Raw genomic sequence first — 26,170 nt, forward strand, 5'->3', positions numbered from 1 at the left:
TCAGGACTGATCGATACATATACCACACAACACCAGTTTTCTTGTTGTTTAAAGTAGATTCTCTGTTTCTCTGGGCTGGTTGCGCCTCAAAACACACGCATCACAGCACACAAATAGAATTACACCACAACAAATGATGGGGGAAAAATAAATAAACCAAGATTGGATAATTATGTTTCACATCAAGGATATGTCTAAACCAAATGGAACTGTGTCCGCAACCTTAATAACTGAGTTATTTGACAAATACTTGACATACTGACATTTCGTCAATTGTTTAAATGTAATAGAGTGGTTGTTTTGTGCACAAACCCTTCTATTTTAGGGATGTAACACTATGAGGACTACATTTATTCAGAAGAAAATGATTACAGCAACATCACACAGTAGCCCCCAAAGGATAGCATTGAAATCTACTGTCTGTATGAGATCTATTAGGGACTGAGAGCTTAGAGCTGGGAGAACATTGTCTTGTGAATGTCGTCCTGTAAAGCCCTTTTGGAATGAAGGACTATATAATATGCTGTTCTGTTATGTATTGTGCATCATTCAGATTGGTACCAGTAGCGTGGTGGAAGCTTGTTGGGATCTTCAATCCCTGTACCTCAATTGGCATCACTTATTGGGTTATGTCTAATTGTTGAAAAGGGCAGGTGGTGGAGAAATAATGCACAGAAACTGCTCAGTACCCCACTGTGAAGCAAATACTGTTAATAACACTGTACCACACCAATACCAGCCTGAGCACGGACTCAAGACACGATGCTCACAGCTCTGGATAGTTACTACTGACACGACACACCTGACACACTGGCCACTAGGGGGCGGAAGAGAGTTGCTGTTGGCGTCATGCACACAGATGTGGAAAGAAGCCTGGGGATTTCCTCCTGTTCTCCCAGTTCACTCATCAAATCTGCCCTCCAGGATGCTCTCAAAGGAGAAGGGAACGAACTTGAAGCCCTGGCCACAGTAGAACTTGTTCTGGAACTCCACCCTAGAAAAAAAAAAAAAAAAAAAAAAAAGAGGCAAAGACGGAGAGAGACGGAATTAGCCCTCGTCTCTGAAAGCTGCGGCAGACGTCCAAAACTCCAGTGACCCAGTGATTCTGATAAGTAAGCAAATCCTTACTTATTTGCTTTTTAGTCTGGAGGAATATAAATGTTGAGATATTGCTTGTTTGACCTGTTAAAAACCCCCGGACATTTCCAGAGATGCCAACTCTGTACAATTAATGAACTGTGAGACTCAGGCGATGGGACCTTCATGAGGAAACCTGTCTCACAGCCTGAGGACATGATTAGATCGGTATGTGACCAAATAGGGCTTTTCTCAATATTTCTACCGACGCAATTAGTCAGACCGCCTGGTCACCTGACATCAGATAATAAACACAAGTCATTTCATATCTCTAATATTATGTGAAATCTTCATCAATCGTAAAATCTACGTAAGCAAAGCTGTTGAGTTAATGTGACAGTCAAAAAAAAAAAAAAAAAAAAAAAGATGACATAAGAGCAGTACTCTCATTTTTTTAATTAAAATCTCTCTAAACAAGTTCTTCACTAAAGGTCAAGGTGCATGCGTTCAGGAATGTCTCCAAGCTGCGGCAAATATTTTGCCTCTCGCAGTTGCTGGAGGGCAACACATAGAACCAGCAGAGAAGTGAATGAGAGATCCTATCGTCTGCCTTTCCACCCAGCTGTGGAGACGGAAAAAAATGTTTGCACACACACGATGGTTGACTCGGGACGAGTGCGGTGGTCTGCATGCACGTGTGTGTGTGTGCGCGCGCGTGTATATACGTATGTGTGTGTGCCTGGCTTTCAAGAGAAAACTCATCAGCATGTGTGTGTGAATGGCGGTCACCAGATCAGAGGCTCTTGGATGAGGGGCTCAGATTTTGAACGAGACTATTTCCATTCACTCGCTTTTTTCGCGAAATGTCCCAAAACGTTCCTTTTAACGCCCGGATCACTGGGGGTGGTTTGCGAAGAAGACCTGCAGCCCCCGACCTGTTTAATATTCAGAGATATCCACCCTGAGGCACATTTCTACTGTTGCTCTCTGAGCCTTCAGTGCATTTCATGATTGTATCTCGTGACAAATTTCCCCCAGACAGTTCGCCTATGATATCTATTATCTTATGTTATGGTTTATTATCTAATTGTTTAATTATTATTTGATAGATTATTATTCAACAATATATTGTACAAATGATGCTAAATAATTTCCACTTTATTTATCGATTTTCATATTTTATATTTAGTGCTGGATATGTTGTACAGCGTATGGTGCAAGATTTTTATTTTTTTTTGTAAATTACATAATTTTATATTTTATTACTTATTCTTCCTACTTCCTAGCATCTTCTTGGAAAATGTTATGTGTGTATCGAACATTAAAAGTAATTCTTGAGCAAAAATGTCAAACTCCTACAATGTTCAGCACCCAGTTGAGTGTATTTAAATGCATTTGCATTTAGTCATTTAGCAGACGCTTTTATCCAAAGCGACTTACAATTGTTCAAACACCGACGGACGCAGCCATCAGGAGCAATGAGGGGTTAATTGTCTTACTCAAGGACACTACAGCCTGCTAGCAGGAGGAGCCTGGGATCGAACCAGCGACCTTTAGATCACTAGACCACCAGCTCTACCGCCTGAGCCACCATCCCCCATTTAAAGTGCGTTTGACCACCGATAAGTGTTTAAATCAAATTGCACTTACTCACAAAGGCCTTTTCATCTTTCATAATTAATTGTGCAACAAATTTTGGTGAAAAAACCATTGCAAAGTACAAATACTTTCAATTCCTTCCTGACGATCAGTAGAGTCGTTTTGCACTAGTTTACAGGAAGGACAGACGGGACTTGGTTTTCGACAGAAGAAGAGCGGCTCCACTTGAACCTAGATATGCCGATCAGTCCAGAAACGGTTCCAGTCTAACAACAACACAGCGGACTCTGTGCCGGCCAGCGCCTCGTTTCTGAACCATGAGCTCAGGCTCTGTGTTAAGAGTGCGAAACCGGCCGAGAAGGACAGAAGAAAATAAACAGTCTGTTCTCGTCGTGTGCGTGCTGGAACCTTCCACTGCACGGATTGCGGGATGGCAGAAAACGCACCTTAGTGTTACATTTTTTTTTATTTTCTTACCCTGTTATTCCATACTACACGTGTCCTTTAAGCTCATTAAATCATAAAAAAAGAATACAATTTGAGCATTTTATTTATTTATATTTTTAGGTTTATATTGCTATTATTTTTATTTATTATTATTATTATTATTATTATTATTATTATTATTATTATTATTATTATTTAATTTCTTATAGTTGCGACCTGCAACTAAAGTAACCCTACTCGATTTATGACACCAACGACTGATCTGTTATTTGCCAACTTGGCGTTCTCTTGCACAAGTTTACAGTATTGGATCAGTCAGGCTGAAGGCAGTGCTAGGAGGCGACGGCACTGCAGGTGATTTGGACCTATCTGCAGTCATAAACAAGGGGTATGTAACTGCATCTGAGAAATGTTTAATGTTCGGAAACATTCCAGCATTCCTCGCACAAGTGAAAGAGGCTGAGATAGAACAGTTCAACATTTGGCATCATAAGCGGTATGTGTGAGTGTCGAGGAAAGTATTCAATTTAGCCAAAGAGAAGGCCTTGGTTATTAGAGCTCCAACGATCCACTGTTTTTCAGCTCCGATCGGATTCCGATACATACTGTATGTGCGGACAATGATTCCGATGACAGTTGTTTTTTAAATTATTATTTGTTGCTTAAGGCTGCAGATATTCCTTGCTTTATTATTTTTAATATTCGAATATATCAAATTTTTGAATGCTCAAAATTTAGTACTGGGGAGTTGGCGGGGAGGCGTTACGCACGGTTCCGTAGCTCCGATCATCTTTTCTCCAAACAAACCAAATAAAATGTATTTGATTCACTCAGTTTCCTGCTGCTGCTCCGCTGCAGAGCAGATTGCAGATTGCTCCTGAAAAAATCCCGCCCGAATCCTCATGGCCCGGTGGCAAATGCCCCGGTCCGCTGGTGGTTGGGAACCTCTGCATTAGAGGACATTCCGTCGGTGATAGTCAGGTTTATTTCCGACTCTGATCGCCACATCTGTGGAATTACTGGAGGGAGACGTGCCGCCGCGTTTGTAATCAATCAATATAATCAATTATTTATTTATCAAAAAAATAGAAATAAAAATTGTAATTGACAATCAAATGGCAATTTCAGCATTCAAAGAGTGTTATTTTTTTAAATATTCGAATTTGGCTGCTGTGCAGGTTAATTATTTGCCGAGTTGAATTCTCGAGGAAGCAGACCATACAATTAGCTTAATAAAATGGCAATTCATGGTCCAGCGCAAGCTATGGAATGGAATGGAATTTGGATCGGCACGTGGATCGGCGACGTAGGTCTGATATCCGATGAGTAAATGATATTGGTTTGGATCGGTCCCATCTATATTGGTTATATTAAAAAAGTCTGAAATATGGTTTTGGAGTAGGGATGCAAATTTGAAAGAATTTCTTTAATTGATAGCTGTTAACCTTAACAAACAATCTATTTCGATTAGATAAGATAATAAGATAAAAGCTAATGACGTCACCAGGGGGTGGCGCCATGGCGCTCAGGGACCTATGCGATGGTGCGAGGTCGGGCACCTCCGAGATTTTGTGACTTGGCACGATTGATGTTTCTCCTTATTTCACTCCAAAATGGAGAAATTTGAGGCAAGACTCGCTGAGCAGGTTCGCGCATACAAGAATATTTACGACTTGTTTTTGCGTGAGTTGACGGTTTGCTGCTGAGCAACAATAAACCTCGGAAACCTCGTTGATACAATTACAACAAGATTGTTGCAGATTGCTCAGTTAATTGTTTAATTTGAAATCTTATCGATTAAATTCTTAGCTTATTATTAGCAATTAATTGATAGTCGGTAAATTGTTAACATCCCTATTTTGGAGACTTTCTTGAAATTAAATCTAGTTTTATATATATATATATATATATACATATACATATAACTAGATTTAATTTCACCTTACAGTAAATAGTAAATATATCTCTTTTCTATTCACAATTGGACTTTAGTTTTGCAAAGTGAAAAATTGTATTTACTTATACCTGCAAATACCCTGGTTTGAAGCCAAACAAAGATTGAGACTGATTTTAGAATACACACTTTGTGAAAGCAGTTTCTGCAGCTCAGTAGATAAAGAAGATAAGGTCAACAAGATTAAGATTCATTTTAACAGTAAGTCTTACAGTTGCAAATGTATTTGCTTAGGATGTAAAGCTAAGAGTTGGGCATTAGAAATCGAATCAAATACAGGTTAACCCAGTTTCGAAAAAGTGTCCCATGCATACGTGAGTTGTTGTTGTTGGTATGTGCGTGCGTGCGTGCACGTCACTCACCAGTGCAGGCGCAGGGCGTGCAGGAAGGCTGACAGCCCCTCCATGATGAGCAGGATGCAGACAGTGAGCATGGCGAAGGCAGAGAAGATGATGGAGAGGCAGAAGAAGCCGCCCCCGCTGCGAGAGGACAGTCCCAGGTGCATCACCATCGACCACAGGACCTCCGACAGCTCTGCGGGAAACAGCATGAGTTCATTTTGTAATATTGTTTCATTCTTCAATCACATGTATCCATCCATTTTAAGCCAATGTTAGAAATCTTGCAACAAATGAAATGCAAATTAGGTGACTTTCAATCATTTGGGTTAGGGCAAATTAACTGTCAACCTCAACTGCATGTTCCAATGTTCAATATTAAATATTATTAGAAAGCTCTGCTGCAATAGGTAGATAAGTATTATTACACTTTTTATAAGCTTATACTATGATAGGAGCATGAAATGAACAAAAAAGACAATTCAATTGTTAATCGCAATTATTTGCATGACAATAAATCGTCAAATACGATTTCATAATCGCAACAGCCCTAACCACTAGCGCCTTTGAACATCGCACCATCAACTGATTTTCCTTAACTTTTTTGGTTGAGAGAGTTACCACTTTGACAATAATGTTGTTTTTTCACAGTTTTTATAATAAAAACAACCTATAAATTAGATGAAAAACAGGGATCAGTGAATAAATTATCACAGTGGACATATTCATGGGTGTGTGGAAGTTTGCTATTGAGCCTATGTTGACCTGTATGTGTGTGTGTGTGAGACTCACGTGCATGAGCCAGGCTGAGGGCCCAGAGACGCAGGTAGGAGGCAGTGTTAGAGATGCAGCCCAGGCAGTACTCGATGGTGTGGATGGCCTGGTGGACCGCTACGTCCCCAAAGTCAAACTGGAGCAGAGAAAACAACGCGTTTGACATACACACACGGAGTCACAGACTCGGCTGAATTGAACAGAAAGCTTCCAGCCTAGAGGACCTAGAGGGTTAATTGACAAATTTGATGCTGTAGGGATGAAAAACGGGTCATTTTGGAAACAAGGCTTTTAAAAACATTGTATGATATTCATCCTTGCAAATGACAATGCTTTATTCTGACCAAAAAAATTTTTATTTTTCTCCCTGGATCTAATTTTCTTCTCAAAATCTTCTTGACTATGTACAGTTATATAGATTAAGCTCCTAATGCACAGGAATATTGCTCCTCTTGTCTGGGTACAATTTCTTTAAACATTTTTAAAATTCCACGAAGAGTTGATTTTCCTGTCAGTCAACTGGGGATTTAAGCTCTGAACAAAGTTTTACTATAATTTTGCTTTGCTAAAGGCTTTTATTAAAAATACTGTCAGTATCAAAGTATCAGAGGATTGAATATCTGTGATTAAAAATCTATGATGACCTTTGGAGTGAAAAATCACTTTTTGGCTGGAGCAGAATAAACTGTCGGATCCTGTCTGGGATATACTGTACACGCTGTCCTGTTATTCAATAATTTGTCATCTGATCTTATCAAGATATGATAACATTCAAGTGAGTGCTTTACAATAAGAAAACAACATAGGTCACAGTCAAAACAATAAGTAAGCTTAACCGTCATGTCAGAATTGTCCACGATGGAAACATCGTGCTTTGGAAAGTCTCTTATCTTGATAATGGGTGTTGCTCATAAGAGACCGCAATGACCTCTGACCCCTTGTCCGAGCCCAGGCAAAACAGACCAAAGACGCCTGGTGTGTCTGTGTACGTATATATGTCAAGCGTAGCATTTTGTTTATGTACCCGCAAAGGTGAACTAAGTCGCTCGCTACACCCTGGAGCAAGTGCAGCCTTCCCTGCCTGAGGAATGGGGCTGAAGTGGGGGGAGGGGGGCAGGGGGGAATAGAGGAACCAGTCCTTGTATGTTGCGCTTGTTGGGTTTGGCTCGGCCCGGGGACCCGACTTCCTTTTTCCACGGCTTATCCTTTGTCCCACGCAACAGTTCACGGAACCGGCGCTCATTGTTCCCGTTCGGAGGGGAACTGGGACGTGGGCGGCTCACGAAAACAATGCCGGCCAACATGCCGTAATGGCAAAATGCAAGGAGGCGACAAGAACGGCTCGGGTGATGAACGCTGATCAGCATTCCGCAATATCAGTCCACTGAACATTCCAGCCGAACAGAACAGTGAAATTGTAGAACAAGCGATAGAGGAAGTACATACAATGTAGTCGCCAAATAAACGGTCAAGTCTGAAGAGAGAGTTGATTACTCAAAACCCGATTTTGACCTATTTGGCACCAAAGTTGGGCAACAAGGTTCAGTCATGCGAGTCCATTGTAGACTGAGAGCCTTTTCTTTTGAGGTGTTTCCTCAGACTCCCTCTCCCTCTCTCCCTCTCTCTCTCTCTCTCTCTCTCTCTCCCCCTCCCTTTCTCACAAACACAAGACATGTTTACAGGCACTTATTTACATGCCTTGACCTATTCATCTCTCTGACATACACAGGTACAAACACACACCAAGTCAATTTGGGTCAAAACACAAACGGAATGCCTTGTACTGGGAGACTGATCATTTAGGAGAGTAGTACAGGAGAATGGACAGACTGATTGGACCACAGACAGACATACCGACAGACATACAGACAGACAGACAGACAGATAGATAGACAGACAGACAGAAAGAAAAAGTATTTCAAACATGCAGTAGGGTCAACCATTTTCCATCTCTTACCGGCTCCTCCTCTGCGTGCTTGTAAGTAAGCAGAGGTCAAAGGTTAGCACCCGCATTTGGAAGGCAATGGGCGGTAAAAGGTGTTAAGCGTGGAGGTCAGTGTATGAAAAAACTTCAACATATAACTCACAGATTTTCAGACATTAAGATATCGAACAGATAAACTCAAAATCTAAACATAACCAGTATTTGAGTAGTGAATTATCTCCATTCCACTTGTGTTTAACTAAACAGAAGTCGCCAGTGTTAACGTCAGGGCGACCACTCAATGAGCAAACTGGTCATTCCTCTATTCCTTGTTTTAGTTTCTAGCAATAGCAAAGTCAACAAGGCCACAACCGTACCGTAAGTAGGATAGGAGATTTTAATCATGATGAAAACAATGTCTGCATGTTTATTGCATGTTCCGCTTACAACCCTCTTTTCAAGTGTAAGAGGCTGCAATTTGACAACATTTTAAATCAAACTTACATTTTTGGGATTAGGCGCATAACGTAGTTGACCTCCCGAAAAGTGGGAAAGTGATATTGTCATTGAACGTTCTACTGTAACCGTATTTTGTGAGTAAAAAGCAATAAGAAAGGTCTCAATAAATAATGGCCCAGGGACAAACAAGATTCTTGCCCAATTCGAGAACATGAAGTACGTATGCAGACGTTGCCAACCGCTTTAAAGAAGCAATCATTTGCATTCTTAAAGTCAGTTAAACCCTTGTACCCCCACCTGAAATGGCAATATCAAGTGTGAAAGTATGTTGATAATAAAGTAACGACTAGTTAAGGGACTGGCTAAATCCAAAATTAAAAAATATTGCTAAAACTCATTTTTTTAACGCAAACACTGAGATTTATGATGTAGTCAAGCCAACAGACTCCACTCTGAGTGTAGTAGAACACTCTGAGTCATAGAGAGCAAGAGTCAAAAAAACCCAAAAAAACAGGGTGATATTTTCAGAAATTCCACTTGGTACTGCGAGGGCTCCCTGGAGCCGGTTCTCATGCAAACCTAGTTGCTGTTTACATAACTGAAATGGAAAATCCATCTCTTATCTATCCCTTCCCTTTCCACCAACCCATCCTTCTTTCGTTGCTTTTACCCTTGGGTTTATTACCCCTATCTCTGGATAACTCCAAAAAAACGACATTGTTTTCTGTTATGCGTATCTTAAAACGTGGTAAATATGAAGTCTGGGAACAGAGAGTGGAAACACTGTTTATACTTATGGTTTTATGGGATTTTGACAGGTTTTAGAAGTTAATGCCGGAGCCTCCGTTAGAAAAACAAGCTCAATGGTAAATTTCTAATCAACGCTAGTTTCCAGAGATGCTGAACTGGTTCATGGCTGCTGCAAATAACGAGATGGTAAATAGAATAAACTCATTTCAGTTATTTTATTTCTTAAACCTTGTCTACACACCTTGTCTATCACTTTGACATCAAACCAGGAGGAATACCCTAAATACTTGTCCAAGAAAATGGTCAGGGGTGATGTCAAATGTGTCTCGTGAAGTTGAGTCAGGTCAAGTCAGTTTTTAGAGCGTTAACCAGGTAGATGTCGTGAAAAACAATCTCACCTCATCACCCTCCTCTGAGTGCTGAGAGAGCTGGTCATGGTCCATGATGCCAGCCTCGTCTTCCGTGGGCCCATTGCCCACTCGCACCCCTCCAAACTTCTGCGTGCCCTGTTGGGTGAGTCCGGTGCATGATGAGGACACGCCTGTTTGCTCTAAAGACTGCTCTAGATTCGCTGCTGCGGTTTCTTCCCTCTTCTGGGACTAGATACAAAAGCCACAAGAGCTGGGTCTAACTTAAAGCAAGCCTTGGGGTGCACGCTATTATCCATTGTCATCACTTAGTAAATCTGAACCCGATAAGTTTAGTTGCATTTCCAAAGAAGATATCAAGTACTTAAAGTGGCAATCCATAAGATTATTTTGATGAAATTCCCATATTTCATATTTATCCCATATTTAGCTGGAACTTTAAAAAACAGCTATTCAATGTATTTGCGTAATGCATGTGCTGTTTTTTTTATTGTTGGCCAGCAATGGATAGATTGGGTGGGCACTGTGAATTTCAGTGTAGCTAGTGTCAGTAAACTGTCAATAGGGATGAAGGTTCACAAAAAAAGAACAGCACTCTCGGATGAAGAATATCTCTACCCCCTAAAGCGACAAAGAAAATTAAATTGTTATCAATCAATGATAAGAAAGCCTACGAGAAAATAAGGTGACCATCTTAAAAGTGAAGACAAGGGTAAACGAGGGTAATCGAGGGAAAACATCCTGGGACTTTGAATCCATTTAATCCAATTGGTTTAATCCAACCAACACATCCAGTACGGTTTTATGGACTGCCACTTTGTCACTTTGTTACTAAATGATAGATAATATCATAAGAACAACAATAAACAAAAACAGTCTCTTAACTATATTACCATATTAACCTAATTATCTTAACTGTAATTGATTTATTGATAAATAAAAACAGTGTGTTCTTGAGATAATGATGAGCTTGAGTGTTTTTGATATACAGTGACTTGGAAATGTACTTTTCAAATATACGGGTAGACTAATAGTTTTCTGGAGGTAATTGTCTGAAATCAATAATTGTTTTTTAACATTCAAAGTGATCAGATCAGATCTTAAGGCAATTTTCAACTATTTTTTTGACTTTGTAAGCGTCCCAAGGCATGCTTTAAGCCAGTGTTTCATGGCAACACATCCATCCACAACATTCCACAAATACAATGTACATTGAGATGAATGGCAGAATAGAAGTGGAAAGAAAAAAAGGTGTTATAGCATAGTTTTATAGATCACATCAGCATAAAAGGTCATCATAGGTTATAGGCAGAGGTCAGATCCACATACCAGGTGCTTTTTCCACAAGTGCTGGCGTCGAAGCACCATAGTTTTCACTATCAGCATACAGGGTACACATGCAAGGGCAATCAGCACCAGCAATACCTGGATCCCCATCTACAGATTCAAACAGAGAGAGGTTAAGATGGAGTGGTCGGAGAAGTGGGGGACTTTGCTACAATATGCTAACTGCCTGCACTGGCCCTGTCTTAACCCCAAATTTACTGTTTTGCATCTTTCCCTTTGACAGATGTGGCAGATAAAAGTAGCTCAAGAAAATGGCTCATCTCTAGTTTTTATGCAAAATGCTTGAATTACTGATTGAATAATTGAAATACAGCCCTCCCTTCTTCTCCTTCTCCTCCTCGTTCCACTCTACTAATTACGGGGCTAAAATCAATTATCTGTCAAAAATGATATAAAAAAAATACTGGAGGTGGCCTTTACTTCCATCTGTAGCCTACAAAGTGTACCTAAAGCTTCATGCTCCCATGCTCCTCTCTATTGGTCACTGTGTTCATAGTGGTGACATAATCTGAACAGACGGGGGGGGGGGCAGGGGGCAGGGGTGTCAGGCAGAAAGCCAGGAGCAGAGCAGGGAAGGAGGAGTGGGTTAGGAAGCACCTGTCCCCGGTACAGGGGCTTGTTAGTGGGGTCGTTGTAGTTGAAGAGGCACATGTTGATGAAGTGGATAAGCAGGCTGGGGGCGTCCTTGGAGGTGAGGGCGTCGTAGGCCGTCCACTTGTAGAAGACCAGCAGGATGAGGTAGCCGAACAGGCTGGACATGAAGACGATCTCGGGGATGAAGCCCAGGAAGATGTTCAGAGGCTTCTTGAAGTACCTGCGGCGCGGCAGAGGGTAGGCGGAGCACGGGTTGGGTCTCATTACAGATTCCAGTGAATGTTTTAATACCAACAATTCCAACTGTATAAAACTAAGATAACTGGACTCCCATCACCCTCTCTATGGTGTGTTCCAATTACTCACATCAGGGCGTAGGTTTGGCTTTCTCAGGTGTGGTTCCAACAGGTACAGAACCTTGTTGGAGACAGCAGCCTTGGTTACCTGCTTGTATGTGCACTTACTTACTCTCTAGCATCCATCTGGTCAACATTAATAAGAGGAATCATTATGATGGCTGCTTTTTGATTCCGATACCCAGCCGCAGCTTAATGTGACTTAAAATCCTGGAGTTTGTCTCTCTGGGCAATAATTATCAGCAACATTACAACTGCTAATGAATTTTGAAGAACATTGCCTGCCAATGTCTCTTGAAATGTTGTCCAGTGTATAATCAGCTGAAAGAATTCACTTTTAAAGTTTTTTATGTCTGGTTATCACAATCCCCCTGTCACATTAAACCTTTTGCAGCAAGTTGTGTGTGGCCCTCACAGGTGGTTGAAGAGGCTGAGAGACACTCCAAAGAGCATGTGGATCACACCCAGGATCACAGACATCTTCATCTTGAAGGAGTTGAGGAAGGTCAGCTTGTTGGTAGCAATGTTCCAGATCTGCAAGGTAATTTAAAAGAGGGTATTTCGCAGTCAAAACCGGGAGCGTTTGTCTTTGTCATATTTGACAGAAAATGTTCTGTATTTAATAATCGTGTAGCATTTACCGGGTCAATCCCGAGTGGGTAAGGCCCGTTGAATACCCCTGGAACTGCTGGGTCCAACTGGAGAACTGCATTTCCATCAAGCGTCTCAAACCTTTGATTAAAATATGAGGGAATTTGTTTTTTTTTATAAATAAATCGTTTTAATTTTCTTCACACTGATTTGAACGAGAGCCCCATGTGAGTGATTGTCCTGATAAACAGGTGACTTACGACCAGTTGCCTCCTTTAGTGCTGAACATGGGCCGGACACTCCACCCCGAGCCAAACATGTTGAGCGATTTGGAGAAGCAGTCGTTGTAGATGATGCCCGTGTAGACGGAGAAAATCCCCATCAGCAGGATGATGTAACGACCAGCAAACACCATGTTGAACATCTATAGAACAATCAGCAAGGCAGTACTTGACGATTCATTCCTAATTTGGCCTTAGAAGTAGTCAGAGAAGCGGTGGTAGTATAAATCATGGGAGCGTGGCAATAATAACTGATTTGTAGTAGTAGCAATAGCAGTGATAATAGTATAGCAGTAGTAGTATTAGAATTAGTCGTAGATTATATATATTAATATTTGTACTTATGAATTTGAATTTCATTACAACAGTCTGTAATCCATGGACTAGATCAGGGGTGCCCAATACGTCGATCGCGATCGACCGGTAGATCGCAAAGGTAGTGCGGGGAGATCGTGCTTCTATCAAAAAAAATAAAATATTTTTTGAACTGATCTGACCAACATGTTGAATGAGATTAATTTAGAGCTTCAAAGCTGCAGCACCATGATTTGGGAACTTTCAAAACCTCGCATCAGAGCTGGAGACCCAAGGGAAGGCGTGTGCGCAACTTGACAGTGCGCGCTACCCAGAGCAGATTGAAAATTGTCCGTCAGACTTTGACAAACTGTTTCAAGACTTTGCTTTACTCGAGCCAATCGCTACAATTATGTGCTACCCATTTAGGGAAGATATTGAGGGTGATTCACTCGCATCAAAAATTGCAACACTGTTTCACCTGTCCAAAGTCCAAATAGCGTTCCACCATGACTGATGACCATTTGGAAGCCTGCTTGAGGCTGGCTACCAGCAGCCACTGTCCGGACTATGCAACCCTGGCCGACTCCATTCAGAGCAAGTCATCAGAGTAAGGTAGTGACCATGAATGTATTTAATTGTATTGTGCCGAAAGGGTTCATGCAGTGATGCAAGGTACACAAACATATATTGTATATATAAAGTAAACTCAGTATATATATAAATAAATATATTTAGCATTTTTTAATGCAGGTAGATCATTTTGAACTGGTCATTTTAAAAGTAGCTCGCAAGCCGAAAAAGTGTGGGCACCCCTGCCCTAAATCCTAACAACAAAGGCTGTTGTCTGTTATTGTCATTTAATGGCATTAGACACTATTCTATTAGATCAATCTGATCATATTTGAGTAAACATGACCTCATACCTCGTTGTCACTCTTCTGGGAGAGGAGGCGGCTCTCTCGAAGTACCAGGTAGAGCGCCGCGCTGGTCATAAGCACACCGTGACCCATGTCTCCAAACATGACCGCAAACAGGAAGGGGAAGGTGATGATGGTGTATGGAGCTGTAATGAGGTAACAATAAGCTTTACAATGTAGACTGCACAATGTATAAAAAAAATATAAAAAGTTGCTGTATGGATTTATTTATTTGCTAGAATGCTGCAGACACATATCTGTGGCACTGTGGATTCAAATACAACCTGGGTTGATTTCCCTGTAGTTCCCGATGCCATAGGCATCCACGATGTTCTGGAACCCAGAGGTAAACTTGTTGGTCTTGTTGAAAGTGGGTGGAGTCTGTTTGGTCTGCATCCTGTTGAGGATGGAAGGAACTGTAGAGCCGCTCCTCTCCTATTGGACCAATTTTGAGTTGTATTAATACAAACATTGGCAAAGCCATTGGTTCCAGAAGTGTTTTCCCCACTTTTTATCCCCATAAGAGATTTTATTTCAAAATGCAGAATTATGCAACACAGATTCTTGAGAGTGTCCTTCATGATGAAACTCTGCTATAGGCTGATGCTTTGGCCCAAGTTACCAATGTCTCAAATTTGAGACTGAAAAATTCACTTAAATACCACAATACCCCTGAGCCTTGATTGGCTGTTCCTATGGTGAAATGCCAGCCGTAACTGCAAGATCAAAACCATTCTTGCCAGTATTGGTCCATTTGGACAGAAGGTATTGGGTGGCTTGTTTGGAAACTATCTGTTATCAAACAGTCCAGCAAATGAGGTTTCTGAGAATATCTGAGGCCATACAGTTGCTGAATCTTGGTCAGGGTTTGTTCATAATATTTGGGGGATTTCTTTATCCTTAAACTACTTTTGCGGACAAAGGAGATCTGTGATTGAGCGCTGGACACACTCTTGTGCTTTTCAGTTAACTTCAAAGAATCATGATTTTTTTTCAACATGTGCCAACAGTTACGGGCCAAGTTTTAAATGTCTACCAAGAGCCATATCAAACATTCCAGAAATTGGAGAAACAGTACTTGATTTCTACCTTTTCACACATGTTAAATGTGTCTAGTGGAGAAAAAAGGAGTCTATACAGTTCAGTAAAGTAATAAATTGCGATTCCGTACTCTATATTAGCCAAGACTTTATAAGGTTTAAGTCTTCGCAGGAATCAGAATTGGTACTGGCTGTGAAAACTAGTACTGCTTGTAATTATTACCTAAGCAGGACGTTGTGTTCCGAAAAAGGAGACAGATACACGCAATAATAAATACTAAAATAAAATAAAAAAATAATAAAATAAAGGAACAGAAACAAATACATCTATTTAATAAATCAACACTAATATATTTAGTATACTGTTTATCTGTATTAATGTCCCTTTGTGTGTATAAGGGTATGTAGTTGACTTGTGCATATGCTGGGAGTCAACCTATATAATTATGGCATATAGAATGTCATTAAAATGTTGCTGATGCAGTAGGAATCTACTGTACCTACCTGTACATATCATTTTTCACAATCAGCCCCCATAAAGTAAAGCATGTACTTAAAAAAGGGTATAGAGGTGGTTCTGAAGCAAAGGTTCTTTTCGGGGGAGGCACTGATCCGATTTAGAGATAGGAGACTTTAATTTATTATGATATACTTTGTTATCTAGCTACACAAATTTAGCAAAATCACTTTCACCTTTTTTTAATTGCTGCAATGTTGTGAATTTGACAAATAAAACAAAACATTTTATGTCATACGTTCACACGTTTCTGTCATGCATGGACATTTAAACAGAACAGACATGGAAGTGAACCCCTTTGAAAAACTGGCCAAGTCATTCAGAATAACAGAAAACCCTGGCACCACAGCAGATTATGTCAGAGCTGTGCACTGCCAAAGGCAACACACTGTAGGACGACACAGACATATGCAAACCTTTCTTTAGGAATGAGGTAGTCCTGTTGCTTTGGCAAACTTTGGATACGAGAGGGGTCAGTCTAATCAAAGTGCTGACCTCTATGTGAACCAGTCTCGTACTGTATAATCAGTACCATTTTCATCCTTTTTTTTCAGTTGCAGTGGACAAAATAAACCAGCATGTGACAGTTCATCACCGTTAGCACTGTTCACAACACAGTCCGTACAGTATGACGTGTCATAACTCAACAGCAGGGAAGACCAGGCACACAAAGCCATGGAAACAGGAAGCAGTGTCAAAATATGAAACTGAAAGAAAAGTAGTAGACTAGATACGAAGGTCACAAGTACACAGTCTCAACTATATCCCTGTTGATGCAACCCTGAGCAAAGCAGAAAATCTCCAAATTTCAAGTCAAGCCGAGTCAACAGCCAGCAGATGGAATAGGCAGGCCTACTGGTATTGTAGTGGTCTTATCCCCAAATGGGTATGTACATAACTAGGTGTGCACGATATTAAATCTAGGGCTTGATAATGATAATCAATAAATATCTGCTTGTTATGGCTGATACTCATATGATGAACACTTGTTTCCCTTTTTGCATCAGAGACCCATTTTTGCTTTATTGAGGGTAAGAAATGCCAAGATGGATCAATATTTTATTGCAAATACTGTTTTAACTGGTTTATTGTAACTGATCCAATTCACCAGTCTTCAAATGTCTAATTCAAGTATTTTTTTAACTTTTTTAACTGTTCCCTCCTTGTAGTCCAGCATTCCTGGAATTTAGGGAAGGGTACATGAAAGAAAAACTCCTCTCTGTGTTAAAAGACTGTCGGGGTGAACTCACCGTGCCGCGGCGGAGTGCGAACTGGATGGAATCCAGGTCGGAGACGGGGCACCACACCTCCGCAATCAGACACTTCTGCGTGACGTCAATGTTGCAGAGGTTGAGCGTGTGGTAGATGGCCTTCATCTTCCTCACCTTGATGAACCACACCCTCATGGTCTTGGAGGCCGCCTGAAGGACCCGCTGGCGGTGGTCCTCAGTCTGGTTCAGCACCTGGAAGAGGAGGAGAGGGGGTGATAGAGGTAGAGAAAGAAACAGACAGACTGCTTGGGGTTGCAATAATGAAGGAATTTCCCAGTAAGAACTCCCATTTCTTCATAATGTGATCCACCGCAGTGAAGCCCGCTATGTTGCGCATAAAATCCCCATGAGCCACCAAATAAGTTGAAAAAACCTTTCTAGAAGGAAAATTTGATTTTTCCAGATTTGTGTTCCGTTGTGTTTTTTTTTTAATCTCTCAATGTATTTTTTTTCTTTTCTTTTTTAAAACCTGCGCTGTCAGCATGCTGGGCATACAACACAGAGTATTTGTATACCATTGCATTCAGAACAGAGTTAGTCTGCAAGTGGAGTTCAACTTCTCAACCTGCAATGCAACTCTTTATTAATTCTTAAATCATCAAGAACTGCTGCAATAACTCTGTCCTCTGGATGGCCTGTAGAATGACAAGGGCACAGTTTTTGGTTATGGAGAACCACCACCAACCCCCCCTCTTTGGAGAACTATTTATCATGTTTGGGTCTATAAACAACTGATCACTACTCCAAGAGGGGGAGAATCACCACGGTGAGACAAATAGACAGAAACAAACAACATTTACACAAAAACATGGTCATTGGATGACAACATGTATTGAAAAACAGTAAACAAGGTCCACTAAAACTGGAACTACAACTGGTCACGTGGCCTCTTCCTGTCATAGTTATGGCAGCAAATGAGGGAGGTAAGGAGAGGAATGCAACCAGGAGAGTGCTGGGGTGCATTTGAAGCAGGTGTGATGGTGTGTGCGTGTGTGATGGGACCGCCTGTGTGTGTGTGTTTGTGTGTGTGTATGTGTGTGTGTGTAGATTTCCACTGGTGAGTGTACATGACTTATCCCCATTGGCATTGGTGTAGAAGGTCAGTAATATGTCGCGCCACCTCCAGGCAGCGGAAGGGGCCTGAAGCCCCCCCGAACTCCGCAGCTCCGTGGACACCCTACGGCTGCAGCCGTAGGGTGTCCACCCCGAGTACCCTGCCCTGCAGCCACAGAAGACCTCAGGGCCCCCAGAGAAGCCGGATCAACCCCCACGCCCACATACAACCAACTCCCGGGTGCAGGCACAAGACGCAGCCGCCGGCACAGAACTCGGGCCATGGGCGCAAGGCAGCAGGCCCGGATCCCGGCCCCACGGCGACAGACCTACACCCCGCCCGAGCGCCCGCCCCACAGGCGAGCCAGCAGGACCCCCATGACCCCATGTATTTTTAAAACCGAGTTTGATTTATAGATAGTAGATAAATGTTAAACCGTCAAGTTAAATATTCCTGTTAGATTACATGGGAAAACAGTTCACTTACCGAGATGCACCTCAAACAACACCTCAAACAATGCTGATCGATCGTTTCCTTTAACGCGACAATCCGGGTGAAAATCATTCCTCCATATTCCATGTGATGTGAAGTCACAATGTGAAACCATTTTGATAGAGTTCGACCTTTAAATCGTACTACTTTTAGAAACACCTGAATACACTGTTGTGTAGGTGGCGTGACCCGTGAAGAAGAAAAGCTGACATCCCTTCTGTAAACAGATGGTTAAAGTGCAGGACGAGGAGCCTTCGGTTTCACTTGTCTGTGAAACGTTCATCTCTGTGTTGTTATGGATTACGAGAAGTGGGTGGCGGAAGCCAGATCCTAGAAGAAGAATCTTTAATTGTCACACAGCACACCACACTACAACACATGCGGTGAAATGAGGCCTCTGCATTTAACCCATCCTGGCTTGTCCTTCCTCCGGGGACACAGCCAGGAGCAGTGGGCAGCATTCGTGGACCTGGTGATGAGTGTCCATCGCTGGTCAGACGATGATGTGTGCATGTTTTTGGTGGGGGTCCGGACTGACGTTAGGTGGAGGAAACCCCATGTGAGCATAGGGAGAACATGCAAACTCCACACAGAAAGGCTCCTATTTGGGAGATAACCCAATGCACTGCGCCACCGTGCCACATAAAAAAATGAGGAACGCTTCACGAATTTGCGTGTCATCCTTGCGCAGGGGCCATGCTACTCTGTATCGTTCCAATTTTAGTATATGTCCCACCAAGTGAGTGTAAGCAGCGCGTACTGGACTTCATTTTCTGCGATGATAGTCAGTTCTCCGACACCGAGGAATGACAGCAATGCTGAATCTCATATCGCCGTTATCCTGGATTTCAAAGAGCGGATTTCAACCTGAATGTGACGATGAACCCAAATATTTTCAAGAACCACCAGAGGAGACCGACGATACACCCGTTGTTGTTACAATGGAAGAAGTTGATGACTTAATGAAGTCTGTTGAGGTTGGTGATGCTAATTATGAACAAGTAGCAATGGACACGATTCTCAAGTTTACCTGAAAATGCAGCAAGGGGCGAAAAGAAAATGAGAAGAGGCCCTAAACAGGCTCTCAGAGGGAAGGGTTGGGGTAAGCCCACATAATAACTCCAAGAACTTTGAAGATATTTGGCATACGCACATTTATGTATGAAATGACACACCGAGGTAAATATACAAGGCCTAATATTATTGACAGACTGTACATTTTGTTGTGTTGTCCACACTTTTAAACTCCTAAATAATTCCACTTTTATAAAACATGTATATTCTTATTGTTAAATAAAAGCTTTTTTAAAAACAAAGATGTTGTGTGTCGATGACACTGTTTAACATTCCCTAAAAACACAAGAAAAATACAGAGATTTCCCCATTCAGCAGGGTGTCAAGTCCCCATTCAGCAGTGTCAAGTGGCCATGTGGCAAATAGCCATGTGGCTTTGTTGGTCCTCCAAACCATTTGCATTCTGGGAGCTGGCTGAATGAAGCAAAGTGTGGGGGAAACCTTTGAGGGTGATTATCTCAGAAACACAGTTTGCCGCACCCTGTCATTACTAAGTCATAGCTTTAAAAATATTTGCTTGACTGGCACAAGTAACACCATGTTTTGAAGCTCTGATTCTTCCCTTTCAAATGACTTGAAAATAGTCAAACGGCACCAAATGAACCTAAAATCCGTGATGGGTCAGATATAGTCCAGTGGTTCTCAACATGGGGTCCGGGGACTCTCAGGGGTCCTTTAAGAGGTTCCAGGGGCTCCACAGCAAAAATATTAATAGATAAACTTTACCATTATTTAATTTCCAAAATGTTAGCATCCTTAGAGAAAGTATAATAATGACTTGTTGATGAATGTTTTGACCGTAGTTTACTGTTATCTCCCTTAACTGCAGTATAGTATAGACAGGCATGGAAGTTTGGACTAAATCATACAGTATCTAGCTCAGATTGGGGTCCCAAGAACAAAATCTTATCAAATGGGTTTGTGGCCTCATGTGTATCAAATTTCAGGGTCCTTCATATGAAAAAGCAGAAACAGAAGAAACAACAAAGAAACAAACAAAACTGCTTAATTCTTGCTATGCATGCTGTATTGTTGCTGGGGCCCATCAGAATTTCTCTGTTCTGGGTGCTGTAATTGATGACCTATAAGTCACTTTGAATGAGTGATCAAGCTAAATGAAGAGTCTTTAAGTCTTATTCTATTGTACAATTACAATTACAATGTTTTATGGTTCTTCTGGGAGGCAGGGTCAGGTTAGGGCAGATTGAGGCTTCATCTCAAGCAGAACCATTTTTTTCCATGCTTAATAAGGACAAGGTTTCAGTGAAACGCAGAAGATTGTGAATGGGGACAAAGGTGTTTTTTTGTGAGATAAGAACAAATGTTCAAGTAAACATGTGAACACTACAAGGATTGCTGTAATTGGAAAGAAATCTTATCAAAAACAAACACATGCCCCTTGAATACTAACATCCTGTATTTTTTTCAGAGCAGACATTTAATTTATTTGTGGTTGATAGGGCACAACCCCACAACAATGGCTACAAAGGGGTTGAAAGAATATTTTTTCAAATAAATAGACCACTTGTGTATGAGGCGACAATGTGGCTGAAACAGCTTGCAAGATTTATTCAGATCGCTCACTATGATCGCCCACTATAAAAGGTTTTCTTTCAAGAGACCTTTTCTCTTAAAGTCCTAATCTGGAAGATTATCTCATTAAAGAAAAAATCCAAAATAAATGTTGTTTAGCTGGGACTTTTTAAGAAACAGAAATACAATGTATTTGTGTTATGTAAGTACTCCGCTATATGCTGTTTCTGTTCTGCTTGTGGTAGGGTCCACCTTTCCATGCAAAAATGTAAAGATGTACTGCTTCTAATAGTTAGGATGGGTTTGATGCAGAAGCCAAGTTATGGGTGTGTGCAAAGTGTATTTGTGAAATTTAGGGATTCTTCGACATCTTTTTCTACTCAATACCACCTTTAAATAGTGTATCAGCAAATATATATATTGCAAATATCTGCTCCCAAGAGTACATTCCAAAAGCCTTAACAATTCCCAGTTACACGTGTGAAAGCATATGAATTTCAAATCTAAGTAAGCATAAGCGCAAAAAGAATTCTGATTTATTGAAATGAGGTTGAAAGTGCATGCCCATTTAATGCTATGGTCAGCAATGCTTACCGTAAAGCCACAGTGTCCTTGCAAAAAATAAGACAAATCAAGCGTACGACACAAGCTAAAGACAGATTTCTCCAACCTCTCTTCTATCCAGCAGTAGTAAGAGCAGAACGTACCATTTGGAGGTCGTCAATACGAGTATTGACCCCAGCCAGCATCTCCTTCCTCTCCTGAGGGGTCTCTGGACAGGGGTACAGAGAGGCACGGAACCTGCAGACAGGGAAACAACAGGCTCAATTGACAATATCTGAGACACACATCACAACATAATTACTAAGTCTATAACAGCAGTAATATCATTTCATAATGCGTGACCCCTACCCCTCACAGATCTTCTTCACCCTGTTCTTCAACTGGTCACCTTGGAAGAAGATGATGAACACTGATTTGTGAACTTGGTCTCCCTGTCGGAAAGAGAAGAAAGAAGGCATGAGTATCTGTCAACAAACACTGTGGATGCAGCCACAGTGTTTTGAATGACGTGGCAGCCGGATGTTCGGCTGAAGAGCAAAGGGGTTAACTTATTACATTAGGATTTTAAACGTGACCAGGGAAATGGTTCCTGGGTCTCTTTGAAGTAAATGAAAGTACAGTATCTATGTATGTATGTATGTATGTATGTATGTATGTATGTATGTATGTATGTATGTATGTATGTATGTATGTATGTATGTACGTACGTATGTATGTACGTATGTATCTACTGTATCTATCGATCTGTTTGTCTGTCTTGGTAGTGGCTGACCGTGGTGGGGTCCTCCAGAGGGTCCTCGATCTCTGCCTGGCGTAAAAAGACGTTGCCACGGCAAACCCTCCAGAGCATCCTCTCGAAGGTGGGAATCCTCTCACGACTGATAACCCCGGCAACGAATCTAAACAGAACGACAGACAGCGCTCTGGATTGTTCTACTGTACAGTGACGTGAAGGCTTTCGAGTACTATGTGCCTTAGAAAGCTGATTCAGCTTACAGTAGAAACACCATTTTTATTCAAACCTTTGCTGTACAATAGCTGAAGAACTTTGGGTGGACATATAAATCATTATTTTTCTCATCTTTATTTAAAAATGAGGTGTCAAAAAAAAAGTTATCAAATACTACAGGATAGCTTGACATAACTTTGCTGCGAATTTAGTTGCTTGTGGTTTGTGTTGTGATATTTCAGTCCCTTTGGGAGTTTTTGGGAATTTTTGTGATACAGTTTGTGATCCTTTATGTGTTTTTTTCTCAGTAAAGTTGAGGGAAATGGCAATGATTGCAAGCAAATTATATATATATATATATATATATATATATATATATATATATATATATATATATAAATTATAATAATATGCATTCTGCATATCACAGAAATAACTGGAAATATTTTAGGACTCATCTCTGTGTCATTTTCTGAAAAGTGTAAATATGGGCTCAAAGTTACAAAAAGCTCCTACTTGAAGGTTCACTCAAATTCCTACATTCATACATCATATCATAATGTGTTTTATTGACTATCTAGTGACTTTACCCCAGCCTGAGCGGTGCCCCACGACCCCCCTCATTGCCTTCCATCAGGGCCGACGACTCCTCCAGCAGGTTGGGGTCCTCCATCTGTTAGAGGAGAGAGAAAGCCGGTGAGTCCGGTTTACCTCATACGTCAGATATTTCCTTTGATGATTTGAGTGCAGACCGTCCCAAAATGAGATGCTCGCAAGTTCAGACCTCATCAAAGAACTGCTGTGTACGCCGCAGGATGTGCTTGAGTTCTGTCAACTCCAGGAAGTTCTTCTTCAGGGCCTCCTGGTTGGTGTTGATCTCCTTGAGCTCATTCTCCAGCTTCTCAAAGGTGGCCTGTCAATCACAAACATACGCCAATCACAGAGGACATGAGCCAGAAGCCACAGCCCCCTAAATTACAGTATGATTAAGTCATAATGTGGCATTTCCTATAATTGGCCTGTTGCCAATGTCAAAACGATATCAAATGAAAGGTTGATATTGAACACTATGTCCGAGTGTTATCTATTTTGTAGGATAGTGCCGACAGGTTTTGTTCAGATAAGAATGATCACAAGCAGACTTATATGCATACCAAGGGATTCTGGCGAGCTCTCTATTTAATAACATCTTTATTAATGTCAGTTTTTTTTAGATACATAAGGGTCTCTATTTGAATCATGCCTCCTACTTGGAAAGAGTCAACCTATTGAAAATCGTAAAATCATCAAAAAATAGTCACGGAAAATAGTCAGTAATCAGCACCTGCAAAGAGTAGCAGCTATCCCTAAATGGTGTTATGCAAGAGTACATCGTTTTACAGACACTGGAGGTCATTTGCAGTTGCTCTCTGTGTAATTCCATTCCACAAAAAATGTAACTTCCTCTTCCAAACCCTTTACCTAAAAACAATCAGTCTCTCACAAGACGGTTACCTCCAGATCAATCATGTCCCTCGGGAAAGGAACCTCCGGGTTTTCCCCGGTGTCCACTGTTGAGATGTTCGCCTTTTTAATCTCCTTCTCCACAAACCCTGCGGAGGAGATGGAGTTCCAAATACTTGATGACTAATGAGATAGCACTTTATTGATCCCCAGGAACCCAATAAGCACATAAATCACCACATAAAATAACCAAACATTAATCAGATTAACCATGTTAGTCCAAAACAAAATTTAGAGGAGCTTTCCATCAACTGATACACATCACATAGTTTCACTTGTCATTATTTCTGGTGCTGAATTTAAATTTATCTCCTCACTTACTGAGTTTTCTGTCCATCTCCTCACATCTCCTCACTTCATTGACAAACTTGCGCTGGAACACGTTAACGTCTGGATTAAGCTGCACGGGTGAGTAAGGTAAAACAATTGTCACATGTACATTTCCACCTTTGACTTTCTGATCCTATAAGGTGGCTGTGAAATGAGTACAATAAAAAAATGAGCCCAAATGTGTAGAGCACAAAGAGAAATATCAATGCCAAGAGATATTAAAAACTAGGAGGAACAGCTGAGCTGCAACCATCATCCATCTTTCTATGTGAATGACTTACGTCCCTAAACTGGACCATGCCCAGTTCTCCCAGTTCACTGACGCAGCAGTAGGCGGCCTCTGACTGGAGGAAGAGCTGGGCCAGGGTCATCTCCTCGCTCCTGAAGAGTTCCCCCATGTTGAATCCCCCTGCCTCACAGGCTCACACCCCGACAGGAAAAAATAAATACAACCAAATCCAGGGACCTGAAGACACAATGAGAGATTTCCTCATCATCATCTATCGGGGAGAGGTTTGCTTATTACAGAAATAGACTAGTAGACACTTGAATAGAGAGTAGGTCAGTAGGTTATGTATGTATACTATACTAAGTATTGTTATAGTATACATAATACATGTACTGAAACTATAGTTGATTGTTATCGTAAAGATCCAGGATAACAATATTATTTATCGACAATTAAGCACATTTGAATTGCAATACGTCTGAAAATATTAATAGCACAATATTTTTCCCGCGGGCCCCGACCTGGGCGGGCTGAATCCGGCCCAAGGGCCTTATCTTTGGCACCCTCACGACCTCACACGAAACGGAATTAAATTTGTGTCTTGCAGGGGGAATACATTGCTACTGTTCACCAGAAACAAATTGAAATGGCGAAAGGCCTTTGGGAACAACAGCCTCCTCCCGCTGTCGCGCTGCCCTTCATTTCAAGGACGCGCGGACGCCGAACCCGCTCCCCGGCTTTCAACCCGTCTCAGCATCACGACGCGGAGATGGCGCTTCACTACGTCTTGTCCGACAGCAAATTCAATCTCGACCCGAATACCAGCATGTTGACACATTTTCCACTTTTCACCGTGACAGTGCTCGAAAGCGGGAAGGCATCGGTTGGACGGCTAGCATAGGGGGGAGACGGGGGGGGGCTTAATGTACCGTTAGCTCCGACATATTTTAAATCCTATTTGTATCGTCGACGCCAGGCGGTCATCCTCCTCCTGCGTAAGCATTGCTCCGGCGACGAAGCAGGCTATCACCATTACTACTGCTAGTGATGATGATTAAAAAAAAAAAAAAATAATAATAATAATAATAAATAATCAAAACGCTTATCAGATACAAATCCTATATATGACGATGCAATATAACGCCAGCAACATTTGAGAAATAGGAAAAAAACGAACGTACGGACGGGCGCCGCTTCCTCGTCTTCTCCTCCCCGCTGGACGCCTCTCACGCAACCTGCCGACGGAGGCTGCGCTGGTCACGTGGCCCGCGGGGATGCTGAGCGAGCGAGCACCGCGACGCAGCGGGTGGAGGGTGGAGGGGGGCGGGTGGAGGGTGGCGGCATTGTAAAGCCCCACTATCGTGATCACGATACGTCGATGCGTCATAATTGTTCTGAAATGTAGTGACATGCTTGCTGTTTCTCTCCTCATCGACTCCCGTTGGCAAGCCGTGAATACACATTTTTGGTTGCGTCCAATTTGTGCGTATCGATACGCCGCCGCTTTTTATAAAGCCAGTGGCACGGGGTTGGGATAGGTG

General features: G+C 41.6%; 1 protein-coding gene across 1 annotated transcript; it reads right to left on the bottom strand.

Annotated features, from left to right (window-relative positions):
* On the bottom strand, nt 1-25,837 carry atp6v0a1b (ATPase H+ transporting V0 subunit a1b). The gene is made up of 22 exons (XM_080021624.1): nt 25,811-25,837; nt 24,682-24,866; nt 24,392-24,470; nt 24,062-24,159; nt 23,352-23,480; nt 23,158-23,240; nt 22,391-22,517; nt 21,967-22,049; nt 21,762-21,855; nt 16,881-17,093; nt 14,358-14,508; nt 14,080-14,219; nt 12,839-13,002; nt 12,629-12,719; nt 12,403-12,521; nt 11,635-11,851; nt 11,020-11,127; nt 9,721-9,921; nt 8,147-8,164; nt 6,208-6,325; nt 5,440-5,611; nt 1-994 (listed from the first exon to the last, which is right to left on the bottom strand). The coding sequence occupies exons 2-22, from the start codon at nt 24,796-24,798 to the stop codon at nt 901-903; spliced, it is 2,616 nt and encodes an 871-aa protein (XP_079877750.1). The 5' UTR covers nt 24,799-24,866; nt 25,811-25,837; the 3' UTR covers nt 1-900.
* Between the last annotated feature and the right edge of the window lie 333 nt (nt 25,838-26,170).

Source organism: Zeus faber (genome assembly GCF_960531495.2).
Source record: "Zeus faber genome assembly, chromosome: 20".
Taxonomy (NCBI): Eukaryota; Metazoa; Chordata; class Actinopteri; order Zeiformes; family Zeidae; genus Zeus; species Zeus faber.

Excerpts from the sequence above, each read along its gene's own strand:
- atp6v0a1b (XM_080021624.1), bottom strand. The coding sequence starts at position 24,798 with ATGGGGGAACTCTTCAGGAGCGAGGAGATGACCCTGGCCCAGCTCTTC. Across the intron at positions 24,160-24,391 it reads GGAGATGGACAGAAAACTCA|GGTTTGTGGAGAAGGAGATT; the intron begins GTAAGTGAGGAG and ends TCTCCTCCGCAG. Across the intron at positions 12,522-12,628 it reads ACCCACTCGGGATTGACCCG|ATCTGGAACATTGCTACCAA; the intron begins GTAAATGCTACA and ends ATTACCTTGCAG.